Source organism: Haemaphysalis longicornis, unplaced genomic scaffold (genome assembly GCF_048455015.1).
Source record: "Haemaphysalis longicornis isolate Haplotype H1 unplaced genomic scaffold, Haemaphysalis longicornis Haplotype H1 scaffold_5, whole genome shotgun sequence".
Taxonomy (NCBI): Eukaryota; Metazoa; Arthropoda; class Arachnida; order Ixodida; family Ixodidae; genus Haemaphysalis; species Haemaphysalis longicornis.
The window spans coordinates 176,203,579-176,223,177 of record NW_027526385.1 but is presented as its reverse complement, the minus strand read 5'-3'; the positions used below and the strand labels follow the sequence as shown (position 1 = coordinate 176,223,177).

The 19,599-nt window shown below is 46.1% G+C and overlaps 1 protein-coding gene across 2 annotated transcripts in view; it reads left to right on the top strand.

Annotated features, from left to right (window-relative positions):
• LOC144138830 (glucoside xylosyltransferase 1-like) overlaps positions 1-19,599 on the top strand; it is a 51,907-nt gene that overhangs the window by 12,466 nt on the left and 19,842 nt on the right. The window contains exons 2-4 of one of the 2 annotated variants that reach the window (XM_077671316.1): positions 10,501-10,711; positions 11,472-11,616; positions 17,451-17,582. In XM_077671316.1, the coding sequence (XP_077527442.1) occupies positions 10,521-10,711; positions 11,472-11,616; positions 17,451-17,582 (468 nt within the window). In that variant the 5' untranslated portion in view covers positions 10,501-10,520. Of the gene's footprint in view, positions 1-10,500; positions 10,712-11,468; positions 11,617-17,450; positions 17,583-19,599 lie in introns of both variants that reach the window. The other variant, XM_077671314.1, reaches the window with a different exon arrangement.

Here is a 19,599-nt window from a genome sequence, read left to right as displayed (position 1 = left end):
GTGCCGGCGCCCATCTAGCGCTCATCACTGCCTTTTGTGCACCCAGCTTCGCCACGACGTCTCGCGATGCCTGTGTTTTCGTTTTACCGGACGACTATAGGAGCGTCTCAGCAGCTCACAACGAAGTAATAATAAAGGTACAATATTTGTAAAAAATAAAAAGAGAGTAAACCAACAAGTGTTGTGGGTTTACTCTGTTCGGGACGCCAAAGAAGTGATGCGCACTGCATTTTTGCAACGAACAGCTTTACTCGCATCATGGCAGTCATCAGCCAACAGCAACGACCTACTCTGCCGTCGGATAACTCGGTGCAGACATAAACACCACTGCATTTCAACTCACGTCAGTCATTTTCGTGTCCGAGCGCCAGAACACTGGCCATGCAACATTCCCCATTTCACCCATCTGTTTTGCAAACCCTCACGCTCCCGCACATCCTCGCACTTCCTTCAACATCTCTGGGGAACGCCTGGGAATATCTTCGCGGATGTGGCATTGACGTGGGCAGGCGGTCGTCAGCAGTTGAAATCTGGGGTAGAGCTCTCCGCGGTAGACGCAGTGGTGATCCCCACAAGGTATAAAGGTAACGTACGCACGTACTAGAAATACGTATAAAGACAATCTACCACACCTATTATAGAACATAATTAAAAACGAACTAGCAATAAAAATTGTGAATGATGCACAAAATAAAGACCATCTAGCAGACCTATCAATAGAAAATACTAGCAACAAAAATTTTCTAGAAGTGGTCTAGTGGGCATATTGTGTGTTACAGAGCACTCCATGAGACGAAAGAACACGGGGTGGGATTTTTAATCTATTACAAAATAGCAGGCAGCGTAGAAGAATTATTCAGCATTAGCGGAGGAGTCGCAGTCATTGTGATCAAGTTAAGTAAGCGTTACAAGTTAAAAATAGTGGAGGCCTCTGTGCCAACCAGCTATGACGATGAAGCTGTAGATAGCTTCTACGAGGATATGGATTTAGCATTTTAGAAGGGATTAGCAATGCGTATTCTTTTTCTTCCGTCCTTTGTATGTCCGGTTAGTGCAAAATTTGTGATTAATAATGCACCAACTAGCCGAACAATACATTTTACTGATTTTACAAAACAACACAGTTCCCGATTGGGATGAGGGACTTTAACCCAGCAGTCGGTACGATGGAAATCGGAGAAATTTCAGTGGGAAAATTTGGAATAGGCAGTCGCAACAGGGGGAGAGATACACTGGTCGGATTTGCGGGGAGAAATATTCTGCGGCTGATTCCCACATTTTGCTGCAAACGAAAGAACACGAAATGGACATGGCGAAGTTTCGAAGGTACAACAAAAAACGAAATGAGCTTCATTTCAAGTGAAGACCCTTGTATTGTGGACGATTCAGAGGTGGTAAGTAAGATTCTGGGCAGCGATCACAGGATGGTTAGGTGTAACGGAAGCCTGAATCCCAAAGAAAAAAGGAGGAAACTCGTGAAAAGTATAAACCCAGCACGGAGTCAGTCAGGGCCAGGACGAAGACGTTTAAAACAACTCCCTGAAACAAATGCGAGCTTATAAATGAAGAAAACGAAGATAGTGTAGACACGCTACACGACTACCTAGCAACAGCATTCGCAGAACCTGCAGCAACTGTGGCAGAAGCAGCATGTAAGAAATAGACTGGAAACTGGCTCATAAAACGAAGGATGGAATCGCCAAATGTAAGAACATGACGCGTATAGTGCTGTGGATCAAACTGAGTTAGCTTAACTGTCCAAATTGATTAACAGGAGTAAAAAAATGGCATTCGTGCCTCCAACATGGCGTTGATTGAGGAAACGTTGGGGACAGGAAGAAGTTTAAGAGCAACTAAGAGGAAGCTTGCCATCGGGAAAGACAGAATGTACAGACTCAAAGACGAGGAAGGCAACGTTACGCACAACACGTACGAAATAATAAAGGGTAGCAGAACGATTCTATAGCAGACGGTACGTCAGCGACTTTAGATCAGGGGAAACAACTGACACTACGAGCTTAATTTGCGATGTACCACTAGTTACTATAGAGGAATTAGGATATGCTCTTAAGGGCATGAGCAGAAGAAAAGCTACAGGCGACGAAGGCATAAACGTGGATAGTTTGAAGGTGGGAGGAGATATAGTTACGAAAAGACTTGCTGCCCTATTTTCAGAATGCTTAAGCACCCCAAACGTGCCCACAGCCTAGAAAAATGCCAACAAATTTTGACTCATAAAAATGGAGATATCAAGCACCTTAAGATTACAAACCCCCCAGCCTACTCTCCGTTGGTCACAAGCGGTTTACAATAGTTATAGTCAACCGCATTGGAGACAGCCTGGATTACCAACAACCACGAGAGCAGGCTAGGTTTGGGAAGGGGTATTTAACCATGAATGGATCACCTCAACATTGTAAATCAAGTGATGGAAAAATCTGCTGAATACAGTAAACCCTTTGCTATTGCATTTATAGACTATGAGAAGGCGTTAGATCAGTGCAAACAGCATCCGTGCTAATAGTATTACAGGGCCGGGGAATATAAGAGACGTATACAAGCCTTGTAGACGACCTACATAAGAGATGTACGGGCAGGATAACACTTCACAAGCGAAGCGATAAATTCCCCATCCATAATGATGATGGTTGCATTTTAATTGCGCAAGACCAACTGGGGCAAAGAGCGCCAAAAAAAGATGGTTAGCTACCACAGATTAAGGTCGATACTAAAAGTGAATAGCACCAGAAGTAAAAACAAATAAAGACAATGAGGATGGCTGGTGTAGAGGGCCAGGTTGTGATTATGCATGATACGATATGAGATTCAGAAATTTAACTTCTGATAGATAATTAAAAACACGTTTGATAGTAAACATTGGTTCATCGCCTAAGAAGTGCGATGGGTGGAGTGGGATTTGTTGTCTGTAGATTTCTGGAAAGTGTTTGCGTCGTGTGGTGTGAAGTGCCTTGCATGTGATTAGTATGTGCACTACGGATAGGGCCTCTCCGCACCTGCTACACTGGGGTCTACAAGATCCCGTCAGCAGATACGAGTGCGTCGCATGGGTGTGCCCTATCCGCAGCCTACCCAAGGCGACTTCTGTGTGTCTGTTGCGTGTGTCAGTGGTGTATGGTCCCAAGCGTGGTTTTATAACGTGTAACTTGTTATCTGTCTGTTCACTCCAGTGAGTTTGCCACGTTCTACGCAACTGTTGTCTTATGTGTGGCTTGAGGTCTGTATATGGTACGGTTGTTATGTCTGCAGTGTTCCTGAGTGAAGCAGCAGCTGCCCTCTCATCTGCCAACTCGTTTCCAGCGATCCCAGCGTGTCCTGGGACCCAGCAGAGGAGCAGCTGATGCTTCTGCGCATACACAGACATGATAGTGTTAAATACAAGATTAACAATGTGGTTTTTGGGGGGTGTATGCGATGACAGTGCGCGAACAACACTCAAGGAATCTGTGTAGGTGATAGACTTCGGAATTTGATTTTCAAGTATGTGTCGTACAATCAATAAAATTCCATAAGCTTCTGCTGAGAAAATTATTGTATGGACGCTCATCGTTCTGGCTGCACTGAAATTCGGACCATGAGCAGCGCAGGAGACCATAGTGGAGGTTTTAGAAGCGTCACTGCAAAATTCTGCACGTGGGTATTTAAACTGCAGAGACAGAAAGTGCTGCAGTATTGCAGCTCGCGGTACCCGATTTTTGTCAAGTTTCATAAAGGAAAGGTCGGAGGACACAGGACGAACTTTCCAAGGAGGTAAAATGTCTGAAAAGGATGATCTGTACACGTCTAAAAACGAAGCGCTCAGATCCGAGGCTCGCTCTCTCACTCGAAGTGAAAAGGGCCGAGGAACAGATGGGCGATTTACAAAAAGCACAGATGTGGATGTGTCGTTAAAGACAGGATAAAAAGGATGGTTATTCAGCGATGAAATTTTAAAAGCATAAAGTAAGTCCATGTACGTCCGTTGGTTCTCAAGGCTCCACTTATTACACTCGGCATACAGACTCTCGACAGGGTTAGTGCGAAAAGCACCCGACGCAAGCCGCAGCCCCAAGTGTAGCACTGGGTCAAGCATTCGCAACGCTGTTTTAGTCGCCGACCCATATACCACACTGCCATAGTCTAAACGAGACCCAACCAAAGCAGTATAGAGCCATAGTTGGAGTTCTTTGTCGGAACCATACGATTGATGGGAGAGAACCTTAAGTATATTGATTGTTTTCAGACATTTATGTTTAAGTTTCTTGATGTGTGGAATGAATATGAGTTTCTCGTCAAACACAACACCTAAGAACTTGTGCTTCTTGTTCACAGGAAGCGATACGCCATTCAGAGTAATGTCTGGGTCCGGATGGACCCCGCGCTTCCTGGAGAACACAACGCAGGAGCTTTTTGCAGGATTTAATTTAAACCCATTCTTGTCTGCTCAGCCGGCAAGCTTCTTGACACCAAGCTGGACTTGACGTTCGCACATTGACATATTACATGATTTTAAAGATATTTGCATGTCGTCTACGTACATAGAATAAGAGATTGTTGGTGGCAGTGCCTTTCCAAGAGAGTTCATCTTTACGATAAAGAGAGTGCAACTCAACACGCCACCTTGCGGCACGCCATTTTCTTGGACGTGAACCTTTGAAAGTGCACAACCAACTCTTACTCTGAACGTTCTCTCCGACAAATAACCTACAAGGGTGTTCAACATATTACCCGAAACACCGAATGACCTGAGGTCACTAAGGATCCCATAACGCCAAGCGGTGTCGTAGGCCTTCTCGAGGTCGAAAAAGACAGTTAAGCAGTACTGCTTATGGATGAAGGCATCCTTGATGTATGAGTCAAGTGCAACCAGTTGATCGTTTGTCGATCGCCCCACCCTAAAGCCTGCCTGGCAGCTCTAAAGAAGAAGACCATTGTACTCGAGTAAGTCCACGTGCCTGCGGTTGATCATCTGCTCGAAGAGCTTGCACAGGCAGCTCGTCAGGGCTATTGGACGGTAACTTGAGGAGGAATACGGGTCCTTTCGCTCCTTAAAGAAAGCCACTACAATGGTCTCCCTCCAAGAGTGTGGAATGTGCCCCGAAAGCCATATTTTATTATATAGATGTATGAGTGCTTCAAGTGTGTCTGCGTGTAGGTGTTGTATCATTGTGTATGTAATGTTGTCTGGGCCTGGAGCTGAGGGTTTACACGTGCTCAGAGCAGCCCTCAGCTCATGTAGTGAAAACAGGGAGTTGTAAGAAGTCTGTGATTTGGTTTTGTCGTATAGGGACTTTTTTTCACAAGAGGCTTTATGTTTCAAGAAAGTGTTCGTGTAGTGTGCTGAACTGGACACGTGTTGGAAGTGTTGTGCGAGTGTGTCAGCCTGGTCTTCCAGTGTGTTCCCTGTTGTACTGACCAGGGGCAGGCTGTGTGTCTGTTGTCCTTTGAGTTTGCGTATATGTGTCCATACTTTCCGTGTGTCTGTGTAGGAGTTTATTGATGTTATGAATGTACGCCAACTCTCTCGTTTTGCCTCACGGCGCACACGTTTTCCTAATGCCTTGGCCCGTTTGAACAAGAGGAGGTTTCCCCACGTGGGGTACCGACGAAGGATACCCCACGCCTTGATCTGGGCCTCTCGCGTCCGCCTACAGTCGTCACTCCACCACGGCCTCCGCTGGTTGCGCGGGGCGCCAGAGGCGTGGGGAATGGACTTTTCGGCGGCGTCGAGGATGTGCGCCGCGAGGAGTTGGGTAGCTTCTTCTACGTGTAGGTGTCCTATGGATGTGTGGTGTAGTTTGGATGTCTCTGTAAATGTATTCCAGTTAGCTCGTGCTTCATTGAACCTATTATGGGAAGATGGACTGCATGGGCCTTTACCTATGTATGTGAGTGAGGTGGGGAAGTGGTCACTACCGTATGGGTCAGTGCCCACACCCCACTCGAGGAGAGGAAAGAGAACTGGGGAGCCAATCGCCAAGTCAAGACATGAGTATGTGTTGTGTCCTATGTTATGGTATGTAGGCTGTTTATTGTTGAAAAGGCATGCTCCTAAAGATGTAAGGAATTTCTCTATAAGGCGACCTCGGGCATCCGTGCGAGAAGAGCCCCAAAGAGTGTTGTGAGCATTAAGGTCGCCTGTCAGGATGTATGGTTCGGGCAGCTGGTCAACCAGCGCCTCGAAGTCCTAGCTTAAAAGTGAAACATCAGGAGGAATGTATATGGAGCATACCGTTATCAACCTATTAAATATTATTGTTGGAATTGCTACAGCCTCAACGACAGTGTTTAGGGTGACAGGCTTGCATGCTAAAGATTTCCGGGCAATTATGGCCACACCCCCAGAAGAGTGCGTGCAGCCATCCCTGTCCTTTCTGTATATCAAGTAACTGTTCAAGAAATTTGTGTTCTTGGAATTCAGGTGTGTTTCCTGAACACACATTACACTTGGCAGATTGGCATGCAGAATCTCATACACGTCGTCAAGATTATTCAGAAGGCCTCTGCAGTTCCATTGGACAATATTTTCTCTTCCCATTATGATGTGTTCGGAGCTACTGGAGTGTGACTATGTAGGGTCTTTCGGGGCTTGGACTCTTGGAAGGGGTTTTCTGGCCTTCTCTACTGACCTGGACGTCGCAGCACGTTCCTTCCGCTGCGATGAAAGCCGGAAGGGCTCGACGTCCATGTCGTCATCTGAAGGCAAAGGGGTGCCCAGCGGACTGGGCCCCCTTGACGTGGTACCCTTTCGGGTGTTCTTCGCCTGCGCTGCCAGCGCCGAGGCGTGGGGAGCACCACAGATGGTGCAGGCAGGGAGGCAGGGGAGGGGGTCGCTGCGACTGCCTGCGTCTCTATCTCCGTGCCCTTGCGTGTGCTTTGGGCCGGTGGAGAGGAAGCAGTGGATGCAGCTGCTGGGTGAGCGAGCGGTGCGGAGGCAGATTGGGCTGCCATAGGCAACCCAGGGGGGGGGTGGGCGGGACCAAGTCTGATTCGCGGTACTGGGTCCCCGCCGAAACCAGACGCCGCTCCGCCCCCCGGCGAGCTGCTTCGGCGTACCTGACCAGAGGGAAGGAGGCGATCCTCTTCCATGCCTCTGGGAAGGTGATGTTTTCGTTGACTTTCAAGGCAATGATCTGTTTCTCTTGTTTGAACTTTTCACAGCTCCTAGAATAGGCAGCGTGTGGTCCCTGGCAGTTGGCACAGGTAAAGTTCTCGGATTTACAATTTTTAGTTTGATGATCATGTGCTGCACATTTTGCGCACGTCAATTTACCACGACAAGACGTTGTGCCGTGCCCAAACCGCTGACACTTGAAACAGCGGCGTGGGTTTGGCACGTAGGGTCGGATTGGACATCTCAAGAAACCTGCAGTGACCGACTCAGGAAGGTTAGAGCGGTCAAGTGTCAAGATTATGTGCTTGGTTGGAATTATTTCATCATTTCGGCGTATGGTGATTCGCCTCACTGCTGTCACGCCCTGATCTCGGAGGCCCTCGAGCAGATCTGCTTCAGTCTTATTCATTAGATCCCGATCAGAGATCACGCCCTGGCAGCTATTGAGGCCGCGATGGGGAGTTATCTTGACGTCAACATCTACCATGCGCGTTTGCTTGAGGAGGTTAGAGGATTGTTGTTTGTTTTCTACTTCTATCAGAACTTCTCCCGTTGTGAGTTTCTTAGCCTTGTACGACTTTCCGATAAGGCTTTCAAGAAACTTGGAGATTAGAAACACAGACTGGGAAGTGATGGGCTTTGCCTTGTCAACAGATTCCATGATCAAAAACCGCGAGAAATTATCAGGCTTTGGGGGAGAGATCGATTGCAAAGGAGGAAAAGAAACTTCGGTGCGGCCCCGTTTCGGGGGCCGATCACGTCTAGGGGGGGGGTTTGTAAAATGCCATATGATACATTGGAAAGCAGGGAGACGGGGGTACTTTCTCCTTTGACCTTACCCTGGTAGTCAAAGAGGTCCCGGAGCTCCCTGCCTGGTAGACAGGCAGGGAACCCATCGGCCGGAGCTTGACCAAGGCTCCGACGGCCACCGTTCACGGCTTCTAACCCTCCACCTTTCAACTTCTAGCCAAGGTAGGTGACATCTTAAGTATGGGGGGCTCGGAGTACGCGGTGTCGCACTCAGCATCACCATGATTACTCAAGGTGCCCCGTGCGGGGAAATTCCCCATCGAAAGGCGAGCAAGACAGGGAGACACGATCTCGCGAAAACTGTTCACAGCACGTCTGGAGGAATATTCAGAAATCTTGACTGGAAAAAACACAAGCTTAAGGATAAACGGAGATTACTTGAGTCATTTGAGATTTGCAGACAATATAGTATTGCTGAGTGAGACTGGAGAACACCTGCAAAAAAAGCTTGAGGAACAACAAACAAAAAGCCATGGGACTAAAGCTATCTATGAATAAATGTAATGAGGAATAAGCATGTGGTAAGCGCGCTGTTCAGTTTAGGAAACGAAGCGCTAGAAGAAGTACAAGAATATAACTACCACGGGCAGATCATTAGTGGTGTCCCCAAGCAAGAGAGAGAAATTCGGCGCAGACTGAGTATGGGTTGGGGGGCACTGCGGCCTGGGCAAGCACTCCCAAATAATGAAACGTAAGCTACTTCTGTCACTCAAAAGAAAAATCTACAACCAGTACATACTGGCGGTGATGACATGCGGTGCTGTAACTAGGCGCCTTACTAAGCAACTAGAAAGCAAACTTAGATCGGCTCAACGGACCATGGAATAAATAATGACAGGAGTGATACTTAGGGACAGAAAACGATCTTCCTGGATCAGGGAACAAACTCGACTAGATGATATTGTAGTTTAAGAAAAAAAATGAACTTGTGCTGTCTTTGTAGTGAGACGAACCGACCAGCGGTAGAATATTAGTGTAACAGAGTCGATACCAAGAGATGGGTGTAACAGACCGGACTATCTTCTATCGGCATTCGCGCTGGGTGATATCACCTCGTTCTCCTCCCCCCCCCTTCCGTTTGCTTTACTTTCCGTCCTTGCTTTCTTTCCCCCTTCCCCGCTTTGATCACTGCTACTTAAGCGCAGCAAATAAACGGCCGGGGGTCTTTTGTCTTGGCAAGGCCCAGCCAAATGTTGATCTCCGTATTGTCTGAATACCAAAGGTTACACTGGGTTTCGAAGAATGGGAATACCAATAACACGATGGAGGGATGAAATACGGGAGTGCGGTGGCCAGCAGTGAACTCGAGCGGCGCAGGAAGGAAACTGATGGAAGTTAATGTGAGGGGAATTTGCCCTGCAATGAGCCTAACTAGGCTGTTGATGTTGGTGATTATGATGGTACCCAAAGATACAACCGGCCCGATATATCAACAGTAAACGTTTCGCTTTAAAGGAACACGCCACAATGAAACCTATTCTTCAATCGCTGCTATCTATACCATTTGTAAACACAGTAACGGTTTAGCGAGCACGTATGCTTATAAACGCCGTCATTTGTAGCGAGGCCACCGGCAACACTGAAGGCGACGAAAATAGCCTGCCGGGATTTCTGTCTTTAAAAGGTAGCGATGAAAGTACACAGCTTCGTTCTTTGAATCAAAATTGAATTTGGTGTCAATTACGCAGCATCTGTGTTGAAACTGTTCAAAGGTTGTGTTACCCAGTTTAGTAGGAAAGGGGATAATATTTTATTTTGGATGCCTCATCAGTTTTTCAGCCTTACATCCCTAGTGCCGCTGGGAAGTGACACAAAGAACGCTCTTCTTAGGCTCTGCTGTCTTTATCCATTTGTGTTGCTGTTAAGAGTAGCTGCTACAGCGCTCTCCCTCCTAATGCTTTTGCTTCTGGAAGACAATAGTCGAAAAAATTGGTCAAGTGGGAGTGCGCAGAACTCTTACGCAACATCAGTTGTAGGCCTTAAACTCCAGTGTGTCCCCATTTATAAACTGGACAGTGAATGCTTAGATCAATGCGGGATCATTCTTGATGGAAACATGGATTCGCAATCATGTGAATGCCTACTTTTACGCAATGTTAGTTGCACTTAAGCTTAACCGAATGGTATTCGCAGAAAACCAGGGGGATTTCTAAGATAAAGGCTGGTTTGGTTCTTGACCGATCAACGAAGAACTATAGCGGTGAAAGGAAAATATAATTAAGGGAATATAAGCAATTTGCTATCAGTTTACGAAGTCATTAACAGCGCAAGGCAGTTTCCATATCTGCGGCAACATTCAGAGATACAACATGAATGCGTGCAAGAAAAGAGAGATCAAGAAAACATGAATGAGCACTCTTTCTGGGAGTTTGGAAAAGAGTTTCATTACGCTGCATGGCATTTAAGTATCTGGATGATTGCACTGGGATGCTTGCATATATCGAATTCAGGGTTATTCGAAGAGTGTTGCACATTCAGAATGCTAAATTATCAGTGGCGTTAAATTTCCAACGTGTCTCATTGAAGTATATGGCCTAGCACTTCTTTGGACTGATAAAACACTTGTGAATTTTTTGCAGGCCCTATACGGTTTGGCATCATGATGAATTCAAAGCTGCCGCTGTGCCTGCTTTGCGTTTTCTCGTTGGCGGTGTTGGGCTGTTTGGTGCTCAGCAAGCTGACATGTGTCAGCCTAGACGGAAGCTACCGTCTGATATCGAAGCAAAAATCCTATCCTGTCCGGAGTATGGATACCGGTGGTGGAAAAGCGCCAGATCATAATTTAGAAAGGTATGCTGAATGCCCATATTTTGTTTCAGGTCACTCTCCGGATTCATGTACACCTTGATATGTTTAAATGAGTATTTTTCATATTGGAAGTTTTGCGTCTTGGATTTGTTTATTCAAACAAGAATGTTTTTTCGCGGATACTCAGGCTTCATATTAGCTAGCTTATAAACAGTGACGTATGAGGTCGTATTACATTTTGTGTTACTATGGCGCTACAGCTGAAACCACAATCCCGAAGCATTAAAACCACCATTCTTGTTCACGGTACTTAAGAACTTTTTTCAATATTCTGAGAATGCTCAAAATACTATCTTGTTGTTTTGATATTATGGAGACCCACAAACGATCAGTGATTGGCACGTTTAGGGACTAAGAACAAATTATGGAAAAATTTAAACGCGACATGGGTGCCAGTGATGTGAACAATACTGCTTATTGAATGGTTTACCTCACAGATTGAGATGTTTTTATAAACCATGGTCCCGAAACCTGGTTTATACCAACATATTTGCCCCGAAGGCCGTGAGGTCAATACTAAATTTTCTTGTTACATATATTTCCCAAAATTATTTACCTCTTTTTTCTTGGTTCAGCGCTTGAGATACTGTTAGCCTGACAGCTTTTTATTGCTGGGTGCATTATTTTAGCCGTTGAAGTCGAATGAAAGTAATAATTGTGAGATTTTTTCGTGTGCAGTTTTAAATAAAGCGCGTAAAAATGCACCATTCTCATTTTCACTTCACTTTACTTGTCCTAGCAGCAGCATGACATTGGTTTTCGTAATATGCCAGAAACACTTTGACCTTGGTATGGTTGCAATCAAGTCAGCTGTCGCGTATTCCACCTCTCCACTGCACCTTATCATCATCTCGGACAAAGCGAACATGGCCAAAATTAAAAATGAGGTGAGGCTGGTGTTTGATTTTCACATAATCATTGGCGTATCAAGTGTGAGCACTACCTAAAAAGTATGCAGAGTTGTGGAACTGCGTTTGAAAGGCGCCTTGAAAAGGCTCCTTACCCTAGGCACTTTTACGCGGAGTTTTTCTCTTGGGTTGACTCAGCGTTAAGGTCTCGACATGTACCTGTGCAGTCCTCTGTTAAAGTGAACACGAGAATTTAATTAAAACGCACGTAAAACGCACCCTATAAGCATTGCGCCTGCCCATTGAGTGCCTCCGGTTGTGCCGAGGACCAAATTTTGGAGGTCGATCTTGCTGCTTGCTGTAGAAGTGCGGGTCAGCGTAAGCAGTCGTAATGAAACACACGTTCTTGTTTCCTTGAACAGTGAACCGCACTGTACACTCTAAAATTATTCACACCCTTAATGGTAATTTTTGTCTCTAACGAACTCCCTTACACCCCACTAAAGCACAAGAGAAACAATCTCTTTAAGGGCGGAATGAGGGACAAAACTCCCTCTAAAGGGGAGTTTGTTGAGCTTTAAGGGTGTCAATTACACTATGCATACTTATCGGTGTTTTTTTGTGCTGTTTTGATAGGGTGTAATGGCGTTTGTTAAAAACATTGAATCTTCCCTCTAAGGCTGTAAATCAATTTACAGTGTAGCGGATCTTTTAAAACAGTGGTGGTTTTTCCGCATAGTGTAAGTAAAGCAAGCGCTTCTGCTGTTCCGAAAAACCAAACCCTAACTAACATAACGGTGCACTTGTTCAGCTAGCACGTAAGGGTATTACTGCTGATACGCCTTTAAGCTGCTTTTCGAGAGCAATGCAGCTACAATTATCTTTCCTACGGTGATCGTATGTGTGGCCCGGGCGTTGTATAGCGCCTGCCCCTGACTTGCGGTAAACTGTATCTTGGGCAATCGGGTACATGTGTGAACGCGCGCCTACGGGAGCGGCAGAATAACTTTAAAATTTAATAATTACCCCGCCGATGAGTGGCCGGTGGAGGACGTGGCTGCTGGCGGGTTTTGGTTGATAGCGACGTTTTTACGCCCACAAGGACCAGATGACACGCAAAGTTGTGGAATCCTATTATATAAGCCATAATTTGGTCATGTCAAAGGAAGTCTTCTCTGACGCCATATGAAGAGAAAATGGCGTTCGGATACACTTGTTACCCATGTGCATGGTTGTGAGGCGGTTCATTGTGATGCGTATCATTGTGGACTGCAAGTAAAACCCCGAACTGCCACCCTTTACAAATGCCCTGTCCCCTGAGCAGTGGGAGATACAGCTGTCTAGCGGTCGCCTGGAGGACCAAGCACTCCTTGTAACCCGGGCTACGACACCACGGTCAACGCATGGCGTCCTGAACGAAGGATCCACCCGTACATTTGCAGCGCAATAAACGTTTCATCTTTCTCTCCCTTTCCCGACCATCTACGGAGATGGGCAACACTCGGCGAATCGAATGGTTGTTATAGAGAGGGGGGACGTACCAGGGGTTCATGTTTTCGTTATGCAGTTAATATTGTTGCCCTGTCCTTTTTTACTTGAGCGCTACCTTTAAAAATGCATCCTTCAAAGCAAAATATTAGGGTCATCAGCTTCGAATAATCCTTTATTTACAACTCCGTTTGAAATATTTACTGAGAACTTAGAGCCACCCCCCCCCCCTTCACGAATACCATGATAAAATAAAAAAAAATGAGCACAAGGCTATCCGCTTCATTTATGTGCGCAATGCAGAAAACACGAACACGCAGATACTCATTTATTTTGCCTTTAACTTACAGGAGAATGAACTAAAAAACGTAGATTTACCTGATTAACAGTTAGATAAATACAATAAGTGACTACATAACTGTTGCATAATTTCGTGCATAATTTCTTGGACAAGCTACTCATCCGTTGTTTTCTAGCTTAATTGCATGGGGCTTGCATAAGATACGGCGCTTTCATATATCGCCATCTGCGCGCCATCGCCATTCACTGACTGCGTTGCTGGGCACAATGAACGAAAGTCAGCGACTTAAAATTACGAGCTATCAACAACCGATTCCAGATCCTTCGTGATTGCTTCGATCGAAAATTGGTTGGTTAGTGTAACCATTCAAGGACTCTGGTGCAATCAAGGGACATCGCGACGGCTTAACTGTCTCACCTATTGCAGGACACCTGAGCTGCTCCCCTTCCCCTTGCGCCCCCGTCCCAACACAGACACAATCTGTATAGTAAGCCCCTCCTCTCCAACTTTTATTTCATGTTTCACACTTACTTTCATTTTATTTCATTCTTACGCCCCACTTCCTCTAGATTCAATCTTCCCCACATTTTGTTTTTCAAGTCATTTTTACCTTGGTTGCCATCTCAAAATATGACAAGCGGATCGGGGTACACGGTCTCCGACGCGTCACCGCAAACACACCAGAGAAGGCCATGAAGACTTCATTTACCATGAAGTCTCCATGAAGTCTTCAAGTGTTACTTCATTTGCCATGAAGTAACAAAGAAAGCTGGGCGAGTAGGTAAGGGTTCATGGTGAAACAAAGCGAGAAGGAACAACGACAACCAGGAGGAACAATAACCAATACAGAGGAAGAATTCAGCGCTTCGTTCCGTTGTAGTTGTTCCTCCCGGTGTTGTCGTTGTTTCTTCGCGCTTTTTTTCACCATTTACCACGCGCCCGTACACATCATCTCATATGCGCGAAAAAACAAAAACAAACAAAAAAGCCACGTGGAAAGCCGCCGAGGATGTATGACCATGAGTCTCGTTGGCCCTGATGCCTCCCCCCGTACTTTTCTCGTCTGCCGCCCTAACAGTTGTCCTGGACGTGATGAAGGGGTTCGGTTAGCCCCATTGTCGCTCCATTAAAAACAAGCTCGCTCACTACACCCCTCCGAGCGTCGCAGTCATACTGATGGCACGCCCTCTGGAGGAGTCGTTCTTTGTTCGCCTCGGCTTACATCCTGGACGCCCGCGACATTCCTGCATGCCAAAATTCTCCTCGGTTTCTTCCATTATACCAGGAAGGTAATCTGAATAGGCTGGTGGGGATGTAAATTGAACAGGCCAAAGCTGTGGTTTTGTTACAGTCGTGTTCCAGTTTTAGACGTCCGCATTACACATTAGAGGGGCACATGTGACACCCCGCTTCCTTTACCAAGGGTCCGGTAGTCGGGGCCCTGGCCCCCCTTTAGCGATGCCACAGTGTTCACAGCAGGACGAACGTCACTTCTGTGAACTTCCAGGAGCTCCAAGCTAGCGCTTTTCAATCAATTGTTTACCCCCAAATTTTCTTATCTGATTTACCGATAGGTTGTTTGTAATCTCTAATTTCAGTTGCATGCTTCGGTGGCCACTCTGATACCCTGGTTGTCCGCAGGTTGCAGGTCTCAGCTTCGCATGTGTGACCTGTCTTCTTATTCTTGAATTCAGAGCGCAACAAACAAAGGCCACGGGGAAGACGAGACAAACAGGTGCTGACAAACCAGCGCCTGTGTATCGCATCTTCTCGCTCGTCCTTGTTTGCTGCGTGGTCAATTCGACTATGACAAACCAAATTGCCCAAAGATCAACGTTGACCTAATCGCACTTCTTCCTTTTAAACTTAGCTAGGATGACTCTCATCCGTGCTTGCTCCCAAATTCAATGTTCACTTTCTGTTGGAATAGCGTTACCTTTACAGTCGGCAATGCATAGCTCGTTGAGCTATCTTAAGTTTCTTTTCGAGGTGCTTAGCAAGGCCACAGATTTGTTCCCCATAAGTCAACATATGAAAAGCACATTGGTAGTGTTCTCACGTGAGTCCCATTGCGTACTAATTACATGCGTAATTTTTCTTCTTGGTTTTAATCAGGATTCAGAACTTGTCGAATGTGGGACAAAGCATGCTTTAAAAATTGTGCTGTCGATGTTTAGTTGTAGCGGGTGGTCCGCAAGTATGTTTTATTCCGCCCTAAAATGGGCCAACCGTTGGTTCCGTCTGGCATTAGACCATGCCTGGTTAAGCTCGTTTGAGAGCGAACCAGGGTAATTCGTTCTTTACTCACCTATACTCTTCTTATTTGATCATCTGTTCTCTCGACCTAATTGGATGTTTGTGGAAAAGACTGCGTTCCTAATAAATGCGTGAGTACCAAGCGCTGTGGCAGTGCATGCAGACTGTGCGCGTTACTTTGTTCAACTGCCTTTTAAACCTCTGCACTGTTGTTACAGCGTTAGCGGAGCACAAGTTCGCTCTACTAAAATTTCATTTCTACAAGCGACTTGCGCCGTTCGAGATCGCGTGATGTCCGGCGGAAATACTTGGTAGGCAACCTTTATGGGCCTTTTGCACCTGGAAGCCGCAGATACAGTCCACAACGAACCGGCCTAATAAAGAAAGGCATTCTAACAGTTAAGCCCCTGCCGTAAACAATACGACAAAAATGGCGGCGTAGCTGGTTACTTCGCCGCAAATGTCGCCGAAAGACAACGGGTTTGTGCCGCCACTGCCATATCAGAGCCTCTTTTTCCTCCCCCGGTCACGCTCACTCCTGTACCTTCCTGCCTCGGTCCTTCCATAATAAACACGCTGGAGGTTTGCCCCAGTCAAGTTAAGTTTAGCGCATTCCAATGCTTCGGCGCCATATACTATAACCATATGTTGCTGCGTAAATTCTCGGACTGCCGTTACGAGGCTCGTGACACGAGACGAGATTGCAGGGTTAGCTTGACAACAGCTAACCCTGCAAATGACTCGAGAGGAGGGAGTTGCGGATTCTGGAGGGTGGCGAGGCGCTTTCGCTGGACTCTTCCTCAACGCTCTAAAAATTGTCATTTATTCTGAAAGCCAAGCTGCATTGATGGAAATGACCACCGACACGTGCTCAAGGCAGTACGACCATCATGCTAAATGGTCCGCACCGAACCCCGTTGCTGCTAACATACCCCGTCGAGCACCAATATACTCTTTGCGCGAAGAAATGCACGCCGTAGGTGAAGACAAACACTGGAAACTACTAAACTACAGTTTTCCCCTCCCGAAGTCGCAACAGTAATCCCAGAGGGAGGGGGACTTCTAGGCGCCGGAAAAATGCCGCGACCCTCTGCGACTGCCGTTCGCGGTCTTGAACCTTTTGTACTCGACCCCAAGAGTACACTTTTACTGATACCCACTCCAAACCGCTCAACCACCTGCAGTGCAATCCGCAGTGTAAGGAAGACCGACATGTGGCAAGCTCTCCATCATCGTTAATTCGGCCACGTCTGTCGTCGCTGCCCTTGCAAGCGACTCTGTCTGTTAGGCAACGAGTTCAGCGACGACTTACGCCCCTCTGCTTAACAGTAGTGCCCTAGTGAAATTTACAAGTTCTAGCCGTCACCGAAGTGCTCATGCGTGCGTTGGGTTGAACAACATTAACGTATTTAATAGAAGCATAAATGCCATTGATTAGGGATATCATCCCAATGAGAAATTGAAGATATTTACTCCCAGTATTCTTATTTCATCACAGCATAATGAGCCACCTTTTTTCGCTGTGTACCAAGCTAATTCGGTGGTGAACAAACTGTAAAAACCGCATAATAAACTTTTTATTATTTTGGACATCCCTGCTCCTGTGGAGGTGTTAGATGTTACAAATAATGACATGATGTTCTTTTTTGCCTAATCATTAGTGAAAATGAAACCTCGGGACATCGCTTTACTTAACCAATCTTTAAACAGTTTAAGTTGTGGGCTTTCGAGCGAAGCGAGTTTCTAGCATGGCGGTTCGTTGCCCTGTTTCGAACGTATTTTAATGGTACTCATATTTTATGAATGTCATCTTTATTCTTTCTGCAAGGTAATTTCATGGCCCAAGCATATAAGAAGGCGTGTTCGATGCGACGTCCAGCCAGTTTGGTACCCCGAGGAGACGTACTCCGACTGGTGGGGCATGTTCAGACCTTGTGCAACGCAAAGACTCTTCCTTTCGGTAGGTACACGGCACATAGTTCGCTTAGCTTAATTTTATTAAGCGACAATTAGTGCACACGATTTACATAGCTTAATTTAATAAAATTACAATCCGCCGGTAACTTAAAGCTGCTAGGAAAAGCAGTTAAGCTGTGCGATGCGTCCTCCACATAAAACACTACTCATGTATTCTGGATTTGCTTGAGATTTATTGCTTGACGGGGTGAAACTGTTTTATATTGCGTCCCGAAGGGATAAAGATGTTCGGTAACATATTCACATTTCGTTTTTTCTGAGAACAAATTTGTGAAACCTAACTGTTTAGACATTGACACGGATATCGCTGGATGGCTAAAAGCGACTTCATAGCAGCCATAAACCATATGAGAGTTTTACGGACGCACGTTTCAAGAAGCACAGCAACGAATATTGTACGGCGCAAAAAGACGCAGTGTGTTGTAAAAAATGAATGGCAGAAATCTCGAAAATACGACACGTACGCTTCACTCGCGCTGCAGGAAACATAAACGAGAGTTCTCCTGAAACGATTTGCGAGCCTTTTTAGCCCTTGTCAGAAATGAAATTCCAATAAATGGACATTTCCTATGACAAGCGTTTTGTCCAGGCAGTTCCAGTCTACTCACGTATTGGTGATAGGGATACAGCTCCACCGTGGAAGTTTTAAGAGTGTGCCACTACCATAAGCATTCGCTTGGGTTAAATCGCTGCAACAACATGAACTTTCATTGCAGTTTCAAGATTACAAAAATAATCTTAAAACCAGTTCAAGGTGCTACACCAGCCAGATCTTTGTGAAGCCGTGCTTTAGCTGTTTGGCGGACCGTAATGTTCCCCGGCTGCCGAGCCGTCGTGAAAAAGCAGGAAGCGAATGTCCGAGTAGAGTAAGGGTTTAATGGAACTGGCGCGTATGCAGTCAGAGCGCATTCCACCGCTTGGTAGGTGCTGGTAATACTGATGATGATGCGCGTCGTCTGCTACGCGTGAAAAGAAAGAAGCTTCAATATTCTGCTCACCGACAGGCGACGCTAGTTGGCTTGTAAGGGATACTGCAGTAGAACGGGCCGATCGACTGTTCTGCCGCAAGGGAGTTGTAGGGAACAGGAGCGAACTTCGCCATGCCATCCGTGATGGAGGTATTGATTCCTTCCGGGAGTTTACGTCTGTTTTTGTCGCTCTTCTCCGAGGAGAACCATATTTCCCTTCTTAAATGAATCGACCCCCAGTCACCATTGACCTGGTTGACAGAAAACGTTTGAGCTCAATCAAGTGATGCTTAGACCAGCGAATCAAAAACGTCAAATCACCTTCTTTCTTCCTGCTAAGGATTCACAGCTGGTCCGCGGATTTCGTGGGGTCATCCATGGCTTCGTACGGCGGCAATAGCGTAAACCTTCTGTCGACAAGAAGGCTTGCAAGATACAGCAGAGAAGGTTCAGTTACGTCATTCGAGACGTAATGCAGGGGTGGAGAGTTTAAAACAGCATCGACTCGAATAAAAGCGTAATCAACTTTGTGTAAATTACTAAGCACCTGCCTTTTTCCTTCAGCGCATCTTGATAGATTGGATGTGTCTTTCGTAGAGGCCGCACACCTACAAAAACTTGGTCAGATGAACTTCCCCCCTTTTCCTAACGTTGTAAAAACTGTGTACGTTAGGTTGTAAATAGATTTTCGCAACGTTTGAGGTTCTTTCGAAGCCAGCACAAAAGTTCGTGCGTTGTCGCTGCAGATGGTTGTGAAGTTTACGAAAGACTTACGAAGTTTTTGTTGTTAGGTATTCGACGGGCTGCACATAAACAGTTCTTGGGCTAGCACAAGTGAACAGCACAGCTAATGGCCGTCCTCGACCTCTGTTATTCAGACAGAACAGTCCAGCAGTATCAACTGCGCTTACAGTGATTTGTTCGATCATTGGGTAGTGGAAGTGTATCTTCCCTACTGTCTTTGAGGGCAGTTTTGTCGGACAAGATATTGTGGGATAGTCCATTTTACTTGCTGTCCTACACGTGGAATCC